Consider the following 19,705-nt stretch of genomic DNA (forward strand, 5'->3'; position numbering starts at 1 on the left):
CAATGGCACTAAACAGCGTCAAGAGGAAGAACATCTCGTAAAAACAATGGCAACTAAATAGAATCAAGGCGATGTACAATTCATTAACAAAATAAATAGGTAACGAAAATATACAGTTGAGCGGACGAGTACAGTGCTGTGGATGGGAAGGGAGAGGTGGAGGAGCAGAGAAAAGGGGAAAATGAGGCTTTAGCTGCGGAGAGGTAAAGGGGGGATGGCAGAGGGAGTAGAGGGGAAGAGGAGCTCAGTCTGGGAACGCCTTGAGGAGGTGATTTTTAAGTAAGGTTTTGAAGAGGGAAAGAGAATCCGTTTGGCGGAGGTGAGGAGGAGGGCGTTCCAGGACCGTGGGAGGACGTGACCCAGGGGTTGACGGCGGGATAGGCGAGACCGAGGACGGTGAGGAGGTGGCGGCAGAGGAGCGGAGCGTGCGGGGGGGCGGTAGAAAGAGAGAAGGGAGAGAGGTAGGAAGGGGCTCCTTCACGTGTCAGTGTCCTGCCCTTCTCATGCATCACAGCATCCAGCCACCTTTTAAGCTAGAAACTCTTTTGGTGAATCCACTGCCTCTTTCCAGTGTCCCTCGGTGCTTCCCTCACCTGAACTAAACAAGTCAGTCAGTCAACAGTATTTATTGAACACATACTGTGTGCAGAGCACTGTATTAAGCACTTGGAGAGTACAATATAGCAATATAACAGACCCTTTCCGCGCCACAGTAAGCTCACAATCTAGAGGGGATAGACATTAATATAAATAAATAAAGTTACAGATTTCTACATAAATGCTGTAGGGCTGGAAGGGCATTGAATGAAGGAGCAAGTCAGAGCAACACAGAAGGGAGTGGGAGAAGAACATAGGAGGACTTGGGGAAGGCATCTTGGAGGCGATGTGCCTTCAATAAGGCTGTGAAGATGGAGAGAGAAATTGTCTGTCAGAAATGAAAAGAGAAAATTCAAGCCAGGAGTAGGATTGTAGTGAGAGGTCAGAGGTGAGATAGAAGAGATTGAAGTACAGTGAGAAGGTTGGCATTAGAGGAGTGAAGTGTGCGGGCTGGGTTGTAGCAGTAGCCCTGCCATGTCCTGCCTCGGGCTTGGAATGCCCCCTTCCTCAGATCTGCCAGACAATTACCCTCCCCTTCTTCAAAGCCTTACTGAAGGCACATATCCTTAAAGAGGTCCTCCCAGACTAAGCTCCACCTTTCCTCATCTCTCACTCCCTTCCACGTCACCCTGACTTTCTCCGTTTGCTCTTCCCCCCCTCCCAGCCCTTCTGCACTTATGCATATATCTTAATTGTATTTATTTGTATTGATGTCTGTCTCCTCACCTCTAGACTGGGAAGCAGCGTGACTCAGTGGAAAAGAGCCTGGGCTTTGGAGTCAGAGGTCATGAGTTCGACTCCCGGCTCTGCCACTTGTCAGCTGTGTGACTGTGGGCAAGTCACTTAACTTCTCTGTGCCTCAGTTACCTCATCTGGAAAATGGGGATTAACTGTGAGCCTCATGTAGGACAACCTGATTACCCTGTATTACCCAGCGCTTAGAACAGTGCTCTGCACATAGTAAGCACTTAACAAATATCAACATTATTATTATTAGACTATGAGCTCGTTGTGGGCACTTTATTATTGTATTGTACTTTCCCAAGGGCCTGGTACAGTGTTCTGCACACAGCAAGCGCTTAATGATTATGACTGAATGAATAGGTGAGTAGCAAGGAAATTGACTGTTGGCCACTCCCTGATGAATTTAGGCCAATTAGGTGGTCCGCATAGTCCAATTCTACAGATGCTGGTTGGCTTTTGCTTTTGAGCTGGGGAGTCCCAACCCCACAATTCAGATTCTTGTTTCTCTTCCGTCAGTCAATCAATTGGTAGTATTGATTGAGTGCTTATGTGTTTGGAACGCTATAATAAGGAGCATTGAACTCACCTGTGCTGGGCAGCAGTGGAATGGGAGAGAGTCAAGGGCAGAGACTCAAGTTTACGGCACGGAAGGAGGCAATGGTAAACCACTTCCAGATTTTTACCAAGAAAACTCTATGGATAGACTACCAGGAATGATTGCAGATGGAGGTGGGGCATTCTGGGAGAGATGTGTCCATGGTGTCGCTATGGATCGAAGATGATGGAATAAGACAAATAATCAATCAACAGTATTTGTTGAGTACTTACTCTGTTGCAGAGCACTGTTCTTAGCACTTGGAAGAGTACACTAGTATTAGAATACACAATCCCTGCCCTCAAGGAACTTAGATCTAGTGGGACAGTAGACAGGGAAGCAACAGACTTTAAATGTATCCTCAAAAGTATGCTTAGGAGGAGGTAGTGAGTTTCCTTGTTTATAGGTGATATGGAAGTGCTGAAGTAGGGAGATAAGGGATTAATCAGGGAAGACCTCCTGGAGGAGATGTGATATTAAAAAGGCTTTTAAAATGGTGAGTGCAGTAGTGTCCCAGATGTGAAGTGGGAGGGAGATTCAGGCCAGAGATAGGACTTGAGATAAAGGTCATTGGCAAGGAGGAAAAGGACAAGGCAGAGTTGGTTGGCTTGAGAATTAATAGGCTACTTTGGACTGGGACAATCAGTCAAGCAATGGAGTTTATTGTGGGGTTTTTTTTTGCATGGGGGGCTATTTCTTAAGTGTTTACTGGGTGCCAGGCACTATACTAAACACTGGGTAGATACTAGATAATCGGGTTGGACCAAGTCCTTGTCCCACATAGGGGTCACAATCTTAATTCTCATTTTCAGAGAAGTGAAGTGACTTGTCCAGGCCACCCAGCAGACAAGTGGCAGAGCCGAGATTAGAACCTAGGTCCTCTGACTCACAGGCCTTGCCCTTTCCACTAGGCCATGCTGCTTCTTGAGTGCTTATTTGTGCAGATACTGTACTCATCACTTGAACATAGTAAGCGCTTAACAAATACCAACATTATTAAGAGTACAATATACAAGTTGGCAGACATGTTTTCTGCTCTCAAGGTGCTCACATCTAGAGGACAGCAGCAGTGCTCTGTGAGAAACGGGACTGGGGCGGGGGCGGGGAGAGACACATAGGAGTCAGAAGGACCTAAGTTCTAATCCCAGCTCCGCCACCTGTCTGCTGTGTGATCTTGGGCAAGTCACTTCACTTCTCTGGGCCTCAGTTACCACATCTGTAAAATGCAGATTAAAACTGTGAGCCCCATGTGGACAAGGACTGTGTCAACCTGATTGCTTTGCATCTACACCAGTGCTTAGAACTGTGCCTGGCACTTAGTAAGCGTTTCACAAATACCATCAATAATAATATAGTAAAAAAATCACAAACTTTAAAAAAGGTCAGAATGCCCAGAAGGAGAATGGTCAGCAGAGCAAAGCAAGAGGGAGAGAGAAAGGAAGGGGAAATAAGAGAAAACCCCCAGGCCCTGAGCTGAACTAGACCAAAGTACTGACTGAAAATACCTCTGAAGACTGGAAACTCTCCCAACTCTGGGAAAATGGTCCCGGCAGCCCAGTACCACCTCTATAGGTCATGTTGCCTATGACCAGGGGAGGGAAGACCTTCCCCACTTAGGAGAAACTCTACCTCAGGATTTAATAGGGCCTGCGAGTGGTCCCTGGAGAGTTTTTTCATAGCACTGATGCAGTGCTGCTCCTGTAGCTGCTGTTGCAGTTGGTTCTAGAAACCACAGTCCCGGTCCAGCTCTCTCCAAACCAGGGCATCGTTGTCACCTGACAGGAAGTCCGTCGCCCCGAGTACTGGTGGGGATGGGTGGCAGGGTAGAGTTGGGGTCTGAGCGCTTCTTGCTCCGTAGCACATGAGCAACATGGACCATTATGATGCTGTATTTAGGTCCCTGTATTGGATCCCTGTATTAGATGCTGTATTGGATCCCTGCTCTGCCACTTGTCAGCTGTGTGACTGTGGGGAAGTCACTTGACTTCTCTGTGCCTCATTTGCCTCATTTGTAAGATGGGGATTAAGACTGTGAGCCTCACGTGGGACAACCTGATTACCCTGTATCTACCCCAGCACTTAGAACAGTGCTCTGCACATAGTAAGCGCTTAACAAATACCAACATTAATGCTGTATTTAGTTGTCATCCTGGGCCCTGCAGTAAATTCCAATCTCCCCCGTGTGAGAGGAACAGACCTTTTCCCCCTACCCCCCCCACCTCATCCCCCAACTTCTTCCAGGGAACTAATCTGAGCCCCAGAGAAAGCCTTGAATGAATAGGCTGTTTTCTGACATCTAGCTGTTAAATCAGCTTTGTGTTGTCACCTGTTGGATCTCTTCAGAAGGTTTGGACTAGCACCTGATCAGCGATACAAAGAATATTTTGGTGCAGGAAGAAATTTTCAGGAGATTCAAGAGGGTCTGGGTGAGAGACGGATGATTAGATAGAAGAGCTTGAGGTGTTAGAATAAGGCATGACCACCTCAACCATGATGACAGATCCAACATGGCCTAGTGGAAAGAGAAGAGGACTGGGGCCAGCGACCTGCTTTCAAATTCCTGTTCTGCTACTTGCCTGCTGTGTGATCTTGGATAAGTCATGTAACTTGTCTAGAGCTCCATTTCCTCATCTGTAAAATAGGGATGAAATACCTGTTCTCCCTTCTACTTGGACTGTGAGTTTTATGAGACAGAGATTTTGTCCGACCTGATTATTTTTTATCTACCCAGGGCTTAGTGCAGTGCTTGGCAGATAGGAAGTGCTTAACAAATACCACTGTGCATCATTATTAGTAATAATATTAATATTATCATTATTTGAATAGTCATCACACTATTCCTCTGAGCCTGCTGAGGTCATTCTCACTCATGGAATCCTCAGCTGAGGGTTCATGGGTCTGATTTAATATCGTCAATGGTATGGAGATGCAGCATGGCTTAGTGGAAAGAGCCTGGGCTTGGGATCAGAAGTCATGGGTTCTAATCCCCACTCCGCCATTTGTCAGCTGTGTGACTTTGAGCCAGTCATTTAACTTCTCTGTGCCTCAGTTACCTCATCTGTAAAATGGGGATTAAGACTGTGAGCCTCACGTGGACAACCTGATTACCTTATATCTACACCAGCGCTTAGAACAGTGCTTGACACATAATAATAATAAGTTGGTATTTGTTAAGCGCTTACTATGTGCAGAGCACTGTTCTAAGCGCTGGGGTAAACACAGGGGAATCAGGTTGTCCCACGTGGGGCTCACAGTCTTAATCCCATTTTACAGATGAGGGAACTGAGGCACAGAGGAGTTAAGTGACTTGCCACAGTCACACAGCTGACAGGTGGCAGAGCTGGGATTCGAACTCATGAGCCCTGACTCCAAAGCCCGTGCTCCTTCCACTGCGCCAGCTGCTCTCTAGTTTAACAAATACCAACATTACTATTATTATTTATTGAGCACTTACTTTGTGCAGTACACTAATTGTTGCTATTCTTAAATGAAAATAAAGATCTGGCATGGAAGAGCAGCCCAGAATATTGATGAGCTGCTCCCAGGCAAAACAAACTGAATATGCTAAGAAAACCAAACACGGGAGGATAAAGCTCAGAAGCAGAGGATCTGCCTGAAGTATATAACATTTTAATAACCCAGATAAAGTCTCCCAGAGTTTCTCTTTCTCATCTAGGCCCAGAATATGGGGCAACAGAGAATACATAAGAGAAAAAACTCTGAATGCTTAGTTATTGGGAAATATTTTAAGGCCCTGAAAATATTTACAGGGCATTTTAGATCAAAATGAAACCTTGAAGTAAACAATGAGATTAGATAGACTAAACGACATTCAGTCCCCTTATAAATCAGATAAATGTTCTTGCAGTTTTTACATAGATTTTCTAAATCTATATGGACTTTATGGTCTGCAGCTGGTGTATAATCGTTAGAATGAAACACATAATCTCAAAGAATGTAGTACGGTCAAAGAAATTGGAATGATTACTAGGTATGGAAGTGGTTGACCCAGAATAGCCGTTCAATATTAAAGGACCTTATTTTGGCATACAACAGGTGGAAAATACTCTCAAAGGTAAAATCTTCCAAGGAAGATCTATTTAGTTCCCTGATGGATGTCACATAAAGTGCCTGGCCCAGAATGAATGTGTGGGATATTTAGTGGACTCTGATTTCATGATCAAGTCTGATCCAAAGTCCTTTTCAAATGTCCTTTGGACTGCTGCATGCTGAATAATGGATTATTTGCACGGTGGAATCCACACCATCGGGCACTCATTCTTTGGCTTTTCCATGCATTTAACTCCCACGGACATTAATGAAAACTGGCCCTGAGAACTGCAGAGAATTTCAACCCACTAAACTATGCCAACTTCTGTTGAATTCTGGGAAAGCTCTCATCAAAAGTAAACACTCCAAAAACTACTTCATTTCAGCTCGATACCCATTTCAATCATCGGTGGGTTAAAATAAACACATCCAGCTGAAACTAACGTGTCCATTTTCAACTCAGGGAGATTAAGAGTGGTTGAATTATAAGGTCTGAAAAAGTGGAGGTAAAATAAAAGTGTTGAAGATCTGTCACACGCCAGGACTTTATAATGCTTGCTTTGCATGGAGCCATGCTTCTGAAGTTAATAGGAGTTCTATGAAAAATAGCCCCTGGTGACTTTAGGGTTGCTTTCTGTCCTGGGAGTGACCTTTGATATTTGATTTTTAGATTATAAAATGTTAGAAGGCAGCCAGAGTGCCCCTGAATTTGTTTCACGTTGTCTTTCAATATGCTTACTCTCCCCTCTTGCTTGTGTGAACTGAATGGATGTTATCCACTCTCACCATGAAGGCTAAAGAAAAGGTAAGGGGAAGTGAAACAGATATGAAATTTAAAAGGGAGTTCCAGTTTCCTCACCTGTAAATGGGGATTAATACCTGTTCTCCCTCCTCCTTAGACTGTGAGCTCCATGGGGGACAGGACGTTTCTGACCTTGATAAATGTGCTCTACCCCAGCATTTAAAACAGTGCTTGACACACAGTAAGTGCCTAACAAGTACTATTTTAATAAAGGAGACCTGTGAAATTATCCAAAATCATTTAAGCACTTACATTCAGTCTTGGAATTAAGAGGTTGACTCTGTATGGGGTACCAGCATGGCTTAGTGAATCGAGCATGGTGGGAGTCAGAAGGACCTGGGTTCTAATCTGGCTCCGCCATATGTCTGCTCTGTGACCTTGGGCAATCACTCAACTTCTTTGGGCCTCAGATACCTCATCTGTAAAATGGGGATTAGAGTGTGAGCCCTTTTGTCCGACCTGTTTTAGCTTGTATCTACCCCAGAGTTAGAACAGTGTTGACACATAGTAAGCACTTTAGTTCTAATTATTATAATTATTAAAGAACTGTCTTTAAAAGCACACAGAAAGGAATGGACTGTTGGCTAGGCATTGATCTTTTCAGGCAAGTCTGTATCTATGCATGGCTAAGATTTTCACTGTCTATTTCATTTTTAACAATGAAGGATAGATAGGTAGGTGTAAATACATTTCTAGACTCCTATATTTTTCCCTTAACAATCCTATCATATCTAAACTGAACTCTTCATCTTCCTCCCCAAAATCCTTCCCTCCACCTGTCTTTGCCCATCTCAGTTGAACATCATCACCATCCTCCCCATTCATTCATTCATTCATTCGATTGTATTTATTAAGTACTTACTGTGTGCAGAGCACTGTATTGAGCACTTGAGAAAGTACAATATGCAATAAACAGGGACCATCCCTGACTACAACGAGCTCACAGTCTAGAGGTGGGGAGAGAGATATCAATGTAACTAAACGGACGTCAATATAATAAATAAATTACGATATATAATTATAATTAATGTTGGTATGTTTTAAGTGCTTACTATGTGCCGAGTACTGTTCTAAGCACTGGGGCAGATACAGGGCAATCAGGTTGTCCCTCGTGAGGCTCACAGTCTTAATCCCCATTTTACAGATGAGGTCACTGAGGCACCAAGAAGTGAAGGACTTGCCCAAAGTCACACAGCTGACAGGTGGCAGAGCCAGGATGAAGAACCCATGACCTCTGACTCCTAAACCTGTGCTCTTTCCACTGAGCCACGCCGTTTCTCAGTATATATATATATAATGTATCAGATATATACAAAAGTGCTGGTGGGGCTGGGGGGCCGGGGATGGGGGAGAAAGGGAGCAAGGCATAGCTACTGAGTAGAGAGTGGGAGATGAGGAAAAGTGGGGCTTAGATTGGGAAGGCCTTTTCAATAAGTCTTTGAAAGGGGAGAGAGTAATTGTCTGGCAGATTTGAGGAGGGAGGGCATTCCAGTCCAGAGGCAGGATGTGGGCCAGGGGTTCAGTGGCAATACAGGTGAGATGGAGGCACAGTGAGAAGTTTTAATAATAATAATATTGATATTTGTTAAGCACTTACTATGTGCAAGCACTGTTCTAAGCACTGGGGGTAGATGCAGGGTATTCAGGTTGTGCCACGTGAGTCTCCCATTTTTACAGATGAGGTAAGTGAGGCACAGAGAAGTGAAGTGACTTGCCCACAGCTGAAAAGTGGCAAAACTGGATTCTAACCCATGACCTCTGATTCCCAAGCCTGGGCTCTTCCACTGAGCCACGCTGCTTCTCTGATTTGCGCCAGAGATTAGCACCAGAGGAGCCAAGTATATGGGCTGGGTTGGAGAAGGCGAGAAGCAAGGCGAGCAGGAGGAGGCAAGGTGATGGAGTGCTTTAAAGCCAATGGTGAGGAGTTTTGTTTGATAAAGAGGTGGATAAGGCAACCACTGGAAGATTTTTGAGAAGGGGAGTGACATTCCTGAACGTTCTTAGAAAGATGATCCGGGCAGTGGAAGTGAAGTAATGGACTGGAGTTGGAAGAGGTCAGGAAGTTGGGAGGTCAGCAAGGAAGGCTTGATGCAGTAATCTAGGTGGTATGTGGAATGAGTGATTATATTTAACATGGTAGCCATTTGATGGAGGTGGGAAAGGGTGGAGTTGTTAGCGGATGTTGTGAAGGTGAACCAACAGGATTTGCTGATCGGAATTAAATAAGTGGGTTGAATGAAGAGAGTCAAGGATAACATCAAGGTTAACGGGCTGTGAGATGAGAAGAATAGGTGGTGCCATCACACAGTGACCAAGAAAGTTAGGGAGAGGAGAGAGTTGGTAGGAAAGATAAGGAGCTCTGTTTGGAACATCAATCGTTAAGTTTTGAAAGGTGACGGGGAGACATCCCAAGTAATAATAATGATTGGTGTTTGTTAAGCCATATTACTATGTGCAGGCTACTGTTCTCAGTGTTGGGGTAGATAGAAGATATTCAGGTTGGACACAGTCCCTGTCCTACATGGGCTTAGAGTCTTAATCCCCCTTTTACAGATGAGGAACTGAGGCACAGAGAAGCTAAGTGACTTGCCCATGGTCACACAGCAGACAGGTGGCAGAGCCGGGATTAGAACCCATGACCTCCAGACTCCCAGGCCCATGCACCTATCCACTAGCCATGCTAACTTCCTTTCAGGCCACACTGCATTGAAGGCAGGAGAGATGTGAGCTTGGAGAGAGGGAGAAAGATCAGGAGAGTAGAATGAAGATTTGGATCAGTGCATAGAAATGGTAGTTGAAGGCATGGAAGCGAATGAGTTTTCCAGGGAATGAGTGTAGATGGAGAATAGAAAGACCAAGACCTGACCTCTCAAGCCCACAGCCTTGGCATTATAATAATGTTGGTATTTGCTTAAGCGCTTACTATGTGCCGAGCACTGTTCTAAGCCGCTGGGGTAGATATAGGAGAATCAGGTTGTCCCACGTGGGGCTCGACAGTCTTAATTCCCCATTTCACAGATGAGCGGAACTGAGGCACAGAGAAGTTAAGTGATTGCCCACAGTCACACAGCCGACAAGTGGCAGAGCTGGGATTCGAACTCATGACCTCTGACTCCAAAGTCCGTGCTCTTTCCACTGAGCCATGCTGCATTATCTTTTGACTCCTCCGCTCTTTCAACCCAATTATTCCATCTGTCACCAAAACCCATCGATTCTCTCTCCACAACATTTCCAGGATCTGCTCATTCCTCTCTATCCTAACGGCCTCTGCACTGGTCCCCCCCTCCCCAGTCCAAGTCAATCCGTCTGTTGTCCATCTTATTTTTTTAAAGGCACACAACTCCCACTCCTCACAAACTGCCGATGATTGCTCATACTTCTCTGCTTCTCTGCTTACCATTCGGCTTCCAATTAGCTCTCTCCCCACTACCTATCCTTTCCCTTCTTTCAATGCCACCCAGACCACACACTTTGTTCCTCTCAAGCCCACCTACTCACTTTGCCTCAATTCTTGTCTCTCTCACCACCAAACTCAATTGTATTTATTGAGCATTTACTGCATGCAGAGCACTGTCCTAAGCACTTGGGAAAGTACAATAATACAAGACATGGTAAATAGACATGTTCCCTACCATTAACACCCTGCCCCTCCCCATTTGACAATCTCCCCTCTGAACTTGGGAGGCAGTAACTGGATGGAGAGAAGGAATAGGTCCAGGAAATGTCATGGAAGAAAACCAGCAGGATTTAGCAACTGACTGATTATGAGAGTTAAAAGACAGCAAGGAGTCAAGGATAATGTCAAGGTTGTGGGCTCCTAGGATGGAGAAGATGATGATTGCCAACTGGGCTGGGAAAGTCTGGTGGTGGAGTGAGTTTGTAAGAAAGATGAGAATTTCTATTTTAGACTTATTGAGCTGAAAGTACCAGCAGGACATCAATACGGAGTTGTTCTAATGGCAAGAGAAAATGTAACAATGTAGGAAAGGGTTAGTGAGATAGATTTTGGGGGGTATCCACATAGAGAACATAGTACAAGAATGTGGGGAGAACTGTCAGTCAACCAAAATCTGATAGTGATTTCCAGGAGTAGAAAGTGTGACCCAATATCAAGGGTGGCTGAGAGGTCAAGGAGGTGAAAGATGGAGTTAGCAAGATGGAGGTTATTAATGAACCATGATTCCCCACACCAAAAACTACTGATCCTGCAGTTTCCAACTCACTTAAACCTGAAAGCTTCTACCCCACCTCATGACAGTGTAGGAAGGCTTTGTGTTCAGAAAGGGCTATCATTATTATTTCCTGAAGGTGGAAAATAAATGTGTTTTGCCCGTGGGATGTGAATTTCTCAAAAAGAAGCCAATAAAACCCATAATGGCTTTCCTACCATTCTTTCTTCCAGTCTGCTTATGGTATTTATTCATGAACCAGGCAGGGAAAAGGTCCCCTGTAGTCCAGAGTATCACTAAAGATCCTAAATTCAATGAGGCCTAGGATTGCAAGGGAGCGGTTTTCAAATTCCCCCCCAGGTGTATCATTTTTTCTGCATGGCAAAGACTTGGTGTTTATGATGTAGAAACGTTCCTTGGAGTACAGCTTTTTGTTAAAAAAAGCCTCGCCTCCTTCAGAGCTAGCACTAATTAGAATTCAAATTACAGTCTGTATTTCTTTTGTGTGGTCCACATGGTTACCTTTCCTGAAGGAAAATGAAATACTGGCTTTCTTTCACCAGCTACAGCATCTCTTAAGATTCAAAAGTGGATTACTCACTTAACCCATAAACAATTCTTTCTACAACACTGCTCGGAAGGAAAAGGACCAAAGAGAAGGCTTTGGACCAATATTCCTCCTAGCCTTGTGATTCTGAAATCCCTGATAGATTCTGGGGATTGCCTATCTTCTCCTTTCTCCACATTCCTCTTCCTATCCACCGAAGAGTGTGTCAAGATCTTCATGTCTTAGAAAAGTGAAGAAAAGTAGTAACTTTTTTGGTCATTTCATCCAGAAGAGGAGGGCTTAAAGGGCAGTAGAGAGCTGAGGATGATGAGGAGGAGGAGGGACGTGATGGAAAGAGGAAGAGGTGAGCATGGGTTCAGAGTAGAGACAAAGAGGAGAACTGACCCAGGAGGAAGTGTGCTGAGAAAGAGTTTGGGCACACACTATTTCCAGCTGATCAGAGCTCCATTCGCCTTCAGAACTTCCCAACAATTTCCTCAAGTTTCCACTCTGCAGTTTAAGAAACTCTGTCCTGGCCAAAAGCAGCCTACTCACTCGCAAGCCAACTGACTTACTGGGCCTCCTTGCTATTTTGCTTGCTCACGCCTTTCCTCCGACCTGGCACTCCCTCCTCAGTCTTTCACATCTCTTCCAGTAGGCCTTCCCTGATTAATCTCTTAATCCCATTCCCATTTCCTCCACTACTATCAATCCAGCACTTCCTCATCAATTATACACATGGGAATGCACCACTCCCACAGAATTGCGCTTATGGTCACGTCTCTGAAGTCTGTTGCTTCCCCCTCTACTGTGTCTCTGTCTTCCTTGCTATACTGCAAGTTCCTTGAAAATGGGGATTCTATCTACTCGCTCTCTTGTACTCTGCCAAGTGGTTAATGCTCTGCATAGAGGGCGTGCTCAATAAATATCATTGATCGATTGATTGATCATAAAAATTCCTACTAGAGAGTTGTTCCAGATGAGCTTTTGGCATGAAATCTGCCCCATATATAAAGTTAAAGGCCTCAGGGACCGTCTTTTCTTGTGCAACATTTGTTCCGGAGTACAGCAGTACTCAAAGATGGCCCCACTGTGCTTACTTAATTAGGGGTTCTGCCAAAGGAATGCGGTCCATTATACTAGAACAGACTGCTTTATCAATCTCCTCCCCTCTTCCAGGGGTTCAGGAGCTGGAATTTAGGAGATTATGAGAGTTCCCCTTCTTTGGGCTGTGTCTTTGGGCTTCTTTGGGGCAAAGGAAAGAGGAGAATTGAGGCAGTTCAGATACTTTCCTGTTTGAGAAAAATGAGGAATTTGCAGACTGAGTGATCTTGGTGGTCTACCTAGGCTCCGGCCTTTCCCAACTAAAGCCTCATTTTCCCAACTCATCACTTGGCTTTATGTCCTTTATTCACCCCTCCCCCAGCCCCACAGCATTTATGGACCTATCTGTAATTTACTTCTATATATCAAAGTCTGTCACCCCCTTTAGACTGTAAGCTTCTTGTAAGCAGGGAACATATGTACCAAACTCTGTTATATTGTACTCTCCCAATCTCTTAGTACAGTGCTCTGCACACAGTAAGTACTCAATAATTAAGATCGATTGATAAGCTAAATTGACTCAGTAACTGCTCCCTTTCTCTCTTTGAACACTGGCTTATCTCACATGGGGTTCACATTCTTAATCCCCATTTTTCACATGAGGTAATTGAGGCACAAAGAAGTGAAGTGACTTGCCCAAGGTCACACAGCAGACAAGTGGCAGAGCTGGGATTTGAACCCAGGTCCTCCTGACTCCCAGGCCTGGGCTCTATTCATTCATTCAATAGTATTTATTGAGCGCTTACTATGTGCAGAGCACTGTACTAAGCACTTGGGATGAACAAGTCGGCAACAGATAGAGACAGTCCCTGCCGTTTGACGGGCTTACAGTCTAATCGGGGGAGACGGACAGACAAGAACAATGGCACTAAACAGCGTCAAGGGGAAGAACATCTCGTAAAAACAATGGCAACTAAATAGAATCGAGGCGATGTACAATTCATTAACAAAATAAATAGGGTAACGAAAATATATACAGTTGAGCGGACAAGTACAGTGCTGTGGGGATGGGAAGGGAGAGGTGGAGGAGCAGAGGGAAAAGGGGGAAAATGAGGCTTTAGCTGCGGAGAGGTAAAGGGGGGATGGCAGAGGGAGTAGAGGGGGAAGAGGAGCTCAGTCTGGGAACGCCTCTTGGAGGAGGTGATTTTTAAGTAAGGTTTTGAAGAGGGAAAGAGAATCAGTTTGGCGGAGGTGAGGAGGGAGGGCGTTCCGGGACCGCGGGAGGACGTGACCCAGGGGTCGACGGCGGGATAGGCAGAGACGAGGGACGGTGAGGAGGTGGGCGGCAGAGGAGCGGAGCGTGCGGGGTGGGCAGTAGAAAGAGAGAAGGGAGGAGAGGTAGGAAGGGGCAAGGTGATGGAGAGCCTCGAAGCCTAGAGTGAGGAGTTTTTGTTTGGAGCGGAGGTCGATAGGCAACCACTGGAGTGTTTAAGAAGGGGAGTGACATGCCCAGATCGTTTCTGCAGGAAGATGAGCCGGGCAGCGGAGTGAAGAATAGACCGGAGCGGGGCGAGAGAGGAGGAAGGAGGTCAGAGAGAAGGCTGACACAGTAGTCTAGCCGGGATATAACGAGAGCCCGTAATAGTAAGGTAGCCGTTTGGGTGGAGAGGAAAGGGCGGATCTTGGAGATATTGTAGAGGTGAAACCGGCAGGTCTTGGTAACGGATAGGATGTGTGGGGTGAACGAGAGGGACGAGTCAAGGATGACACCGAGATTGCGGGCCTGTGGGACGGGAAGGATGATCGTGCCATCCACGGTGATGGAGAAGTCTGGGAGCGGACCGGGTTTGGGAGGGAAGATGAGGAGCTCAGTCTTGCTCATGTTGAGTTTTAGGTGGCGGGCCGACATCCAGGTGGAGACGTCCCGGAGGCAGGAGGAGATGCGAGCCTGAAGGGAGGGGGAGAGGACGGGGCGGAGATGTAGATCTGCGTGTCATCTGCGTAGAGATGGTAGTCAAAGCCGTGAGAGCGGATGAGTTCACCGAGGGAGTGAGTGTAAATGGAGAACAGAAGAGGGCCAAGAACTGACCCTTGAGGAACTCCAACAGTTAAAGGATGGGAGGGGGAGGAGGCTCCAGCGTAGGAGACCGAGAATGATCGGCCAGAGAGGTAAGAGGAGAACCAGGAGAGGACAGAGTCCGTGAAGCCAAGGTGAGATAAGGTATAGAGGAGGAGGGGATGGTCGACAGTGTCAAAGGCAGCAGAGAGGTCCACTAGTCATTCATTCATTCCTTCAGTCATATGTATTGAGCGCTTACTGTGTGCAGAGCACTGTGCTAAGCACTTTGGAGAGTAAAATATAGCAATAAATATAAGCAGAGCACTTGGCAAGATACAGTGCAGGTAAACATCACTGCTGTCTGCCCGGAAGTCAGAAGGCAGGGAGAGTCTGACAAAGAGAAGCGGCCAAGAGAAGTGGTTCTCCCTGCAAAGCCGTCATAGACACCAAACTCTACAGAAGTGTATGAACTGTGTTTGTTAATCTCTTTTAAGTTCACAAAGTGTGCCAAGCTCTGTTACCTGGGCCTCATGTCCTAAACCTGAAAGTATTGCTAGGAGGAGGTGTAGATGGGGGCAGGGAAGGGGGCAGATTTAATGAAGAATTGGAGAAAGCTGTCTGGCTAAGCAGACATCTCTTTACGTAGAACTCAAGGGATCTAACTCTTCATTAGTCATTGCTCTAGTGTGGGACTTGGCTTCTCTGCATCTCCGTTTCTTGCCTAAACCATACATTGGCGCTTGGGAAAAATGTCCAGATAGACATTTGTGGGGAATCAGTATTGTTGGAGGTGGTATTAATTCCACTCTACCCTAGCCTAGATCTGGTCTTAAAAGAAACCAGGGGTTTGTGTGCAGATACTTGGTGAGTTTACAAGCCACACTGGCACTGGGGAAACCACATGAATTGCAGATAAATTTTGCCCAGGTCTGGAAGACAGCAGCCAGAAAGTCAGCAAGAGGGAGAGAAATCTCCATGAACAAAGGCCTTGCAAAAGTTAGGATGCCTGGAAACTGGCATTGTATGGGGCAAGCCATCAGCATGGCCTAGTGGAAAGAGCACAGACCTGGGAGTTAGAAGTACCTGGGCTCTAATCCCAGCTCCACCACTTGTCTGCTGTGTGACTTTGAGCAAGTCACTTCATGTCTCTGGGCCTCGGTTACCTCATCTGTAAAATGGGAATTAAGACTGTGAGCCCCGAGACAGGGACGTTGTCCAACCTGATTTGCTTTTATCCACCCCAGCACTTAGTAGAGTGCCTGGCACATATAGTAAACACTTAACAAGTACCATCAGAACCAAGGATTAATCTTCACGTGCCTCCAGTGTGGGAGAGAGAATTGGTCTCACAACAGTCTTTTCAGCCACGGTCATCTTATGCACAGCTAGGATCTCATCTTCACTAGCATCATTTTTAAAAGTGGAAGGCAGCTAAATAAAATGACCTTAAAGGCTTCAATTTAAACCAGCTAATATTAGGAGTATTTTGTGTCTCAGACATTGCCCAGAAAGGCTGAAGAGTTTTAGGTATTTGTTCCTTGAGGCTGTGTCATCCTGCATTAATCAGCACTAGTGTCTGCTTGATGAACGGTTGTTGTCCAGAGGTGCTGGCAACTCTGCTCTCCTCCCCTCCCTCTTCCACCTCCTTGCCAGTACTCTGTGGCCTCCCTTGGCCCTAAGAGGGAAGCAGGAAGCAGTATGGCCTAGTGGGTAGAGAACCAGGGACTGGGAGTCAGAAGGATCTGGGTTCTAATCCTGCTCTGTTGCTTGTTTGCTGTGTGACCTTGGGCAAGTCACTTCACTTCTCTGGGCCTCAGTGACCTCATCTATAAAATGGGGGTTGAAAGGTAAGCCCTATGTGGGACAGGGACTGTGTCCAACCTGATTAGCTTGCATCTAACCCAGAGCTTAGAACAGTGCTTGACACAAACATAGTAAGGGCTTTGCACGTAGTAAGTGCTTAACAAATACCATCATCATCCTCATCAGGGATGGAGATCCCAAAGGAGGTGGAAAGCCCGAAATGCAATCCGGCCAGCCTGACAGAAGGACTCTGACACCAGAGTTCTCAGGGCAGGCTGCCAGGAGAGGGCAAGTAATCAACCAATCAATCAGTGGTATTTATTGAGCATTTACTGTGTGCAGAAGTGGCTTAGTAGAAAGAGCACAGGCTTAGGAGTCAGAGGTTGTGGCTTCTAATCCCAGCTCCTCCACTTGTCAGCTGTGTGATTTTGGGCCAGGCACTTAACTTCTCTGTGCCTCAGTTACCTCATCTGTAAAATGAGGATTAATACTGTGAGCCCCACGTGGGACAACTTGATAGCCTATAACTATCCCAGCGTTTAGAACATTGCTTGGCACATAGTTAACAAATACCATCATTATCATCATTATTATTACAAGCAAATCAGGTTGGACATGGTCCCTGTACCAAGTGGGACTCACAGTCTCACTTTAATAATAATAATAATAATAATAATGTTGGTATTTGTTAAGCGCTTACTATATGCAGAGCACTGTTCTAAGCACTGGGGGAGATACAGGGTCATCAGGTTGTCCCACATGAGGCTCACAGTCTTAATCCCCATTTTACAGATGAGGTAACTGAGGCACAGAGAAGTGACTTGCCCACAATCAGACAGCTGACAAGTTGCAGAGCTGTGATTCGAACCCATGACATCTGACTCCCAAGCCCAGGCTCTTTCCACAGATGAGGAAACCGAGGCCCAGGAAAGTAAAATGACTTACTTAAGGACACAAAGCAGGCAAGAAGCAGCATGACGGTGAAAAGAGTATGGACTTGGGAGTCAGAGGCCGTGGGTTCTAATCCCAGCTCCGCCACTTATCAGCTATGTGACTTTGGACAAATCATTTAACCTCTCTGTGCCTCAGTTACTGCATCTGTAAAATGGAGATTTAGACTGCGAGCGTGAGCCCCATGTGGGACAAGCTTATTACCTTGTACCTACCCCAGTACTTAGAACAGTGCTTGGCACATAGTAAGTGCTTAACAAATACCATTATTGTTATTATTATTATAAAGTGGCAAAGCCGAGATAAACAATAACATTCTGACTTTCAGGCCTGTGCTCTATACAGACCCAAGTACTAGGGTGACACGGGAAGTGAGGGTAAAGAGAGTGGGGAAATGAGGTGTTGGAGAAGATTTCTTGATTTTAGGAAGGTTTTACAGTTGAGAAGCATGGTGGCCTGGCAGATTCGAACAGGGAGGCAGTTTCAGGCCAGAGGGAGGATGTGGGCAATGGATCATCATTAAGACAGATGCAACTGAGGTACAGTGATTGAGGTTGGCATTATAGGAACAAAGCACTGGGTTGTAGTGGGAGTTGGTTCTGCAGGATCGATCTCCAGTAATGTTAGGATGGGGTTTGAGGTTGGTCATGTGCGGCTGTGGGTCCCAGGTGGAGTTTCCAGTGAAAAATTTCCCTTCAAAGCTCACAGGGCCACACTGTTTGTTTCCTTTGAGGTTATGGCAAAGGAGTAGTGCGGGAGAAGCTAGTGCCTTCCGATTTGCATTGCAAATTGTCCAGTGTTTGTCCATGGACCTGCATTCTCTTTTTGAAAAGTCGCCTGCCAGATTCCCTTTGGCTGCCAGAAATTTAGTCAGATTGCTAGAGGGGAAGGTTGAAATTAGCTGGCGAGGTGGGGAGCAGGGGGTGGGGTGTGTGTGTTTTTCTGTGTGTGTGTTTTGTGGGGAATCTTGCAAGTTGCTGTTAGAGGAGTAATGCTGGTTTATTGCCCGTGAAATACATGCCAACCTCAGATCCAGTAATATCTCTGTCCAGCTCTACCTAGTGCTAAAGAGAACAGGAACAGTACAAGTAGCCAGGTGAAGCAGAAGGTGGTATAATTAAAATTGGGAGGGGCCGCTTTGCGGACCGAACAACATTTTTGAAGCTTAGCCTAACTTGCTAGGCTACATTAAACATTTTCACTTTTTTAAATGGCTGATTATGAAAAGATTCCATCTGTTTGACAGTTTTCTCTCCTCTCCAGCCAAAAATAATCCTCAGTCAACCATTCCTCTAATTTGTTTCAGTGATCACTGATGGAGCGTTGGACAAGACAGCGCTTACGGATGAGGTGGGGAGTGAGGAGGACCTGTATGAGGACTTCCGGAGTTCCAATCACCACTATGGCCACCCGGGAGGAGGAGGAGAGCAGCTGGCCATCAATGAGGTAGGACAAATCCATTCCCTTAGCCAATGGCAGGTCACATCCTGAGGCAAAGATGATTTGGAAAGAACCCCGATACTGTGGTTCACTGGAAAGACACTAGCTGCCGTGAGCAGCCACAAACCACAGAGCCAAATGGGCATTACAACAGCTGGGGAGAAAATGAGGCAGAAGTCACTTCAGGAGAGGCATTTGGTCTAGGAGGCCCTTGTGCTGGATGTGAATTTTCTGTGAGAGCTGGAGTCTGGTGGGCACTCTGACTTGCATGAAAGTCATATGTGGGAATGAAACCTTTAAAAGCCTGCTTCTCCAGCATCGTCCTCACTCAGGGTCCAAGGAAATAGAATGCAGAGAAAAGCCGAGGCATTGCTTTTTGCTTTTTTTTACGATGGCCTTAATTTCATTGTTTGAATGGTGGAATGCATTTCTTCGTCTAAAGTATTGGTGGTAAATAAAATAGGAGTAACTTCAGGCCACCTGATTGAGCTTGCAGTGCAGTGAATACCGTGGTTTTGTAGGTGTATAAAGTCCTTGAATTTCTGGTACATTGAAATTGTGAACTTCCTTAAAGGGGTTATAAAATAAACAGAATGCTGTTTTAAAGGGAGATCAATTTAATAATAATAATAATAATGTTGGTATTTGTTAAGCGCTTACTATGTGCCGAGCACTGTTCTAAGCGCTGGGGTAGACATAGGGGAATCAGGTTGTCCCACGTGGGGCTCACAGTCTTAATCCCCATTTTACAGATGAGGGAACTGAGGCACAGAGAAGTTAAGTGACTTGCCCACAGTCACACAGCCGACAAGTGGCAGAGCTGGGATTCGAACTCATGAGCCCTGACTCCAAAGTCCATGCTCTTTCCACTGAGCCACGAATTTCACATTAGTAACTGTTTGGT

The 19,705-nt window shown here is 45.8% G+C and overlaps 1 protein-coding gene across 1 annotated transcript in view; it reads left to right on the forward strand.

Moving 5' to 3' along the window:
- ARHGEF4 (Rho guanine nucleotide exchange factor 4) overlaps positions 1-19,705 on the forward strand; it is a 558,628-nt gene that overhangs the window by 465,901 nt on the left and 73,022 nt on the right. The window contains exon 6 of the mRNA XM_029064183.2: positions 18,668-18,807. Within this exon, the coding sequence (XP_028920016.2) occupies positions 18,668-18,807 (140 nt within the window). The remainder of the gene's footprint in view (positions 1-18,667; positions 18,808-19,705) is intronic.

Source organism: Ornithorhynchus anatinus, chromosome 1, assembly GCF_004115215.2.
Source record: "Ornithorhynchus anatinus isolate Pmale09 chromosome 1, mOrnAna1.pri.v4, whole genome shotgun sequence".
In the NCBI taxonomy this organism is placed as follows: Eukaryota; Metazoa; Chordata; class Mammalia; order Monotremata; family Ornithorhynchidae; genus Ornithorhynchus; species Ornithorhynchus anatinus.